Source organism: Gymnodraco acuticeps, unplaced genomic scaffold (genome assembly GCF_902827175.1).
Source record: "Gymnodraco acuticeps unplaced genomic scaffold, fGymAcu1.1, whole genome shotgun sequence".
NCBI classification, from domain to species: domain Eukaryota; kingdom Metazoa; phylum Chordata; class Actinopteri; order Perciformes; family Bathydraconidae; genus Gymnodraco; species Gymnodraco acuticeps.
The window spans coordinates 148,312-151,915 of NW_022989965.1; the positions used below are offsets into that span (position 1 = coordinate 148,312).

The 3,604-nt window shown below is 40.5% G+C and overlaps 1 protein-coding gene across 1 annotated transcript; it reads left to right on the plus strand.

Moving 5' to 3' along the window:
- The first annotated feature begins 2,001 nt into the window (after nucleotides 1–2,001).
- Nucleotides 2,002–3,105, plus strand: LOC117542896 (trace amine-associated receptor 8a-like). The gene is made up of 2 exons (XM_034210768.1): nucleotides 2,002–2,174; nucleotides 2,286–3,105. Exons 1-2 carry the CDS (start codon nucleotides 2,002–2,004, stop codon nucleotides 3,103–3,105), a joined length of 993 nt encoding a protein of 330 aa, XP_034066659.1.
- Nucleotides 3,106–3,604: the final 499 nt, after the last annotated feature.

Below are 3,604 nucleotides of genomic sequence, written 5' to 3' on the forward strand. Positions count from 1 at the left end.
AATAACAACAAACATGGAATTATACATTTGGGACTTTTTTTTGCCTTTTTCTTGTTGTTCCGAACCGTGACCCCCAAACCGAGGTACGTACCGAACCGTTACAACAACACCCCTATAAGATGCACATATTTACCATAATTTGTGAATTCCATGTGAAAAGTTAGGAATTCCTTGTCCCACCACACTGAGGTCTCTGACACCCTTTTATTAATCCTTTCAGTAAATTTCCTTTCCTGTGTACAGGAAGTATAAGGATGCTTCTAACAAAGGGGGACAGCTAAGCACGACAGCAAGATGTTCAATACAATTGGTTGGATCTTCCTTTGAGTACCTTGGCAGAAGCTTTTCCTGGGTGGTTGAGCAACATGATACCTTTATATAAAAGAGGAGTTAGCCCTTGACCATCACTCAAGATTGAAGAGACATGTCTGCCAGAAACCTGAACAATGTCTAAAGCAGTGCTTCTCAACTGGTCAGGCCTCGGGACCCACTTTTTCCTTTGTCAATAAATCGCGACCCGAAATTTGAACCACTCAAATCTATTCAACAAAAAATCGTGCTGTAATATATACGCTTTTCAGCATACTGTATATTATTAATTAAAGTGAAGTACAGTGCATATATCCCTTATATCCCTTCACAGAACTAAAGAATGCTTTTACATAAGGTTTAATGAGATGATGGAATCAAAGCTGAACTGTATAACATAAAAAGGCACACATGCTGAAAACCCAACCGCGGAAGGGGGGTCTGGGGGGATTGTCCCCCAGGAGATTTTTAGAAATACTAACATATAAACTACGCATTCTGGTACACTCTGAGAAGAAAATAAATAAATGTATTAATACCCGACATGTTAATAATATTGTATGCCATTGTTTCTTTTTCACTTTGTTCTGACAGCTGAGCTTGTCTGTGTGAATTACTTTAAATTGTGTGTAGGGGTCGATAGCTCAATCTTGATTCTGATTGGCCAAAAGACTCGAAAAAACATCAGCAAAGATGTTTTATTGAGAAGATGATCACTACGTGACAGAAGTTTTCAAAACCGTTTATGGTCTCCGGTACTTCCAGTCCAACGCCTAATGCATGCACAGCGTTAGAAAATCGGGCCTTCAAAATAAAAAATAAATGTCCAACTTTTTTTTTTCTTCACTTACACATCTGCGACCCACTCGAAACGGGTCCACGACCCACTTTTGGGTCGCGACCCACCAGTTGAGAACCACTGGTCTAGAGCCTTTAATATTGCTGGGCAAATCTCATCCATACCTGGCGCTGTGATATTGGGATATGGTTAAAGCTTCCCTATAATCTTCCAACTTTTCATTATCCATCGACAACATTTTGGATGTGTTTTGGGAGCCCTTCAAAGTGCCTGACAGTATAAGGATATCAGCAGCTCTCCTCCTGAGCTGAACACTCTGAAACCCTGTGTCCCTTTCCTGAGTCATCTGGGGGCTGCCAGAACTTTCTTGAGGCTAACAAACAGTCAATATCATTGGCCTTCCTAATCTCTTGCCTTTATGTCGTTTTTGTTTCAAGATAACCCTGGAACAACCAGGCCCAAAAGGCTAAATAACCTAAAGCATTGTCTAGAAGCAAGTTGGCTTCATTGATCCTTTGACCATAACTCTGAGGAGCCACTCCCACAATGTAACTTATCAGCATGGCCCACTTGGTTTCAATACTTCACGAAAAATGTTAATCTTTTAAGATTCTTTACACCGTAAAACCACTCTTGATGAGAAGGAAAAAGTGGCCGCCATAATCAAATAAGATGATGCCAATGCCGGGAATTACGAAAAAAAAAAAAAATTGCATGGAAGTGATGAAGACTGAGATGAAGATGACTGCAGAAAACAATGTAGAGTTTAGGGATTGCAGTCTTAGCTAGAGAGAAAGTAATAGTAGGGGCAGGACAGATGAGAAGAGATATATCAGCTGCATAACGGAGAGCTTTGCCAGAACACAGCAGCTTCTCAACACGTCTCTCTGCAGATGGAGACTTCCCAAATGGATGAACTCTGCTTTCCACAACTCTTCAACAAATCCTGCAGGAAGACTACGCCAGCTCAGTCAGATATCTTGCTCGCTTACTTCCTGGTGTCCTTCATCGCTCTGATCACTGCAACTCTCAACCTGCTGGTCATCATCTCTATCTCCCACTTCAGGCACAGACAAACTTTCAGCTTAAGCTTGTATATGTTCATGACTTTTAGTGCTGTTTGTTGTAACAAGCTATCATTGATAATTGTATTTATGGTGATATTCTTCCTTTCCAGGCAGCTCCACACCCCCACTAACCTCCTCATCCTCTCCCTGGCTGTCTCAGACTTCCTTGTGGGCCTCATTTTGATGCCTGTTGAAATCCTTTCAACAGAGGCTTGCTGGTACTTGGGTGACCTGATGTGTGCTCTGTATTGTATTATTAATTTTATCATTACCTCTTCTACTGTTGGAAACATGGTGTTCATATCCATTGATCGTTATCTTGCTATTTGTGACCCTCTACATTACACCACCAGAGTAACTCTGAACAGAACAAAAATCTGCATCTGTCTGTGTTGGATTTGCTCTGTTATCTATAATTGTCTCATTTTAAAGGACTTTCTGAGACAACCTGATTCACAGAATTCTTGCCATGGAGAGTGTGTAGTTGTCATTAACAATATCACAGGAGCTGTTGACTTAGTTGTTACCTTTATTTCCCCCATTACTGTTATCATAGTTCTGTATATGAGAGTGTTTGTGGTGGCTGTGTCTCAGGCTCGAGCCTTGCGTTCTCATGTTATCGCTGTCACTATGCAACGTTCAGTTGGTGCAACTGTTAAGAAATCTGAGATGAAAGCAGCCAGGACTCTTGGTGTTGTTGTCCTTGTGTTTCTAATATGTTTTTTTCCATATTACACTCCATCCCTTATAGGTGAGGGTATTGAAACTGGTAGTTCAATCTCACCCATTGTAATCTGGTTGCTGTATTTTAACTCTTGTCTGAACCCATTGATTTATGCCTCGTTATACCCCTGGTTTAGAAAATCTATCAAGCTCATTGTTACCCTTAAGATACTTAAGTCTTGCTCGTGTGATTCTAAAATACTGTAATGACGGGCTGGGGTTGAGATATATTCTAAAAACCTCTGTTCAGATGGACATATTGTTGCTATTGTTGCTGAGTCAGAATGCAATGTGTAATGGCTGAAGAAAGATTAGACATTATTTAATGCAGTAAAACATATGTAACTAAAAGATATTAAATAATTGAATACAAATTAAAACTGGAAAATGTTACATTGTGTGGAAGAAGTAGTATTTGTTGAACTGTGTTGACTTCAGTTTGACCAGTATTCTGGTAATGATATGTTCAATTGTTAATTTAGTAGACAACATGCAGAACAGACTGATTGAGTATGTCGTTGGCCGAAGCTGAGTGTGCAACTTCAAACAAAAAGACAGAGCTGTCGTGTGTGTGTGTGTGTGTGTGTGTGTGTGTGTGTGTGTGTGTGTGTGTGTGTGTGTGTGTGTGTGTGTGTGTGTGTGTGTGTGTGTGTGTGTGTGTGTGTGGTGTGTGTGTGTGTGTGTGTGTGTGTGTGTGTGTGTGTGA

Bases quoted from the DNA above. Each gene is read 5' to 3' on its own strand.
- LOC117542896 (XM_034210768.1), top strand. From the start codon at position 2,002: ATGGAGACTTCCCAAATGGATGAACTCTGCTTTCCACAACTCTTCAAC. The intron at 2,175-2,285 runs GCACAGACAAAC...CTTCCTTTCCAG, and splicing joins ATCTCTATCTCCCACTTCAG to GCAGCTCCACACCCCCACTA.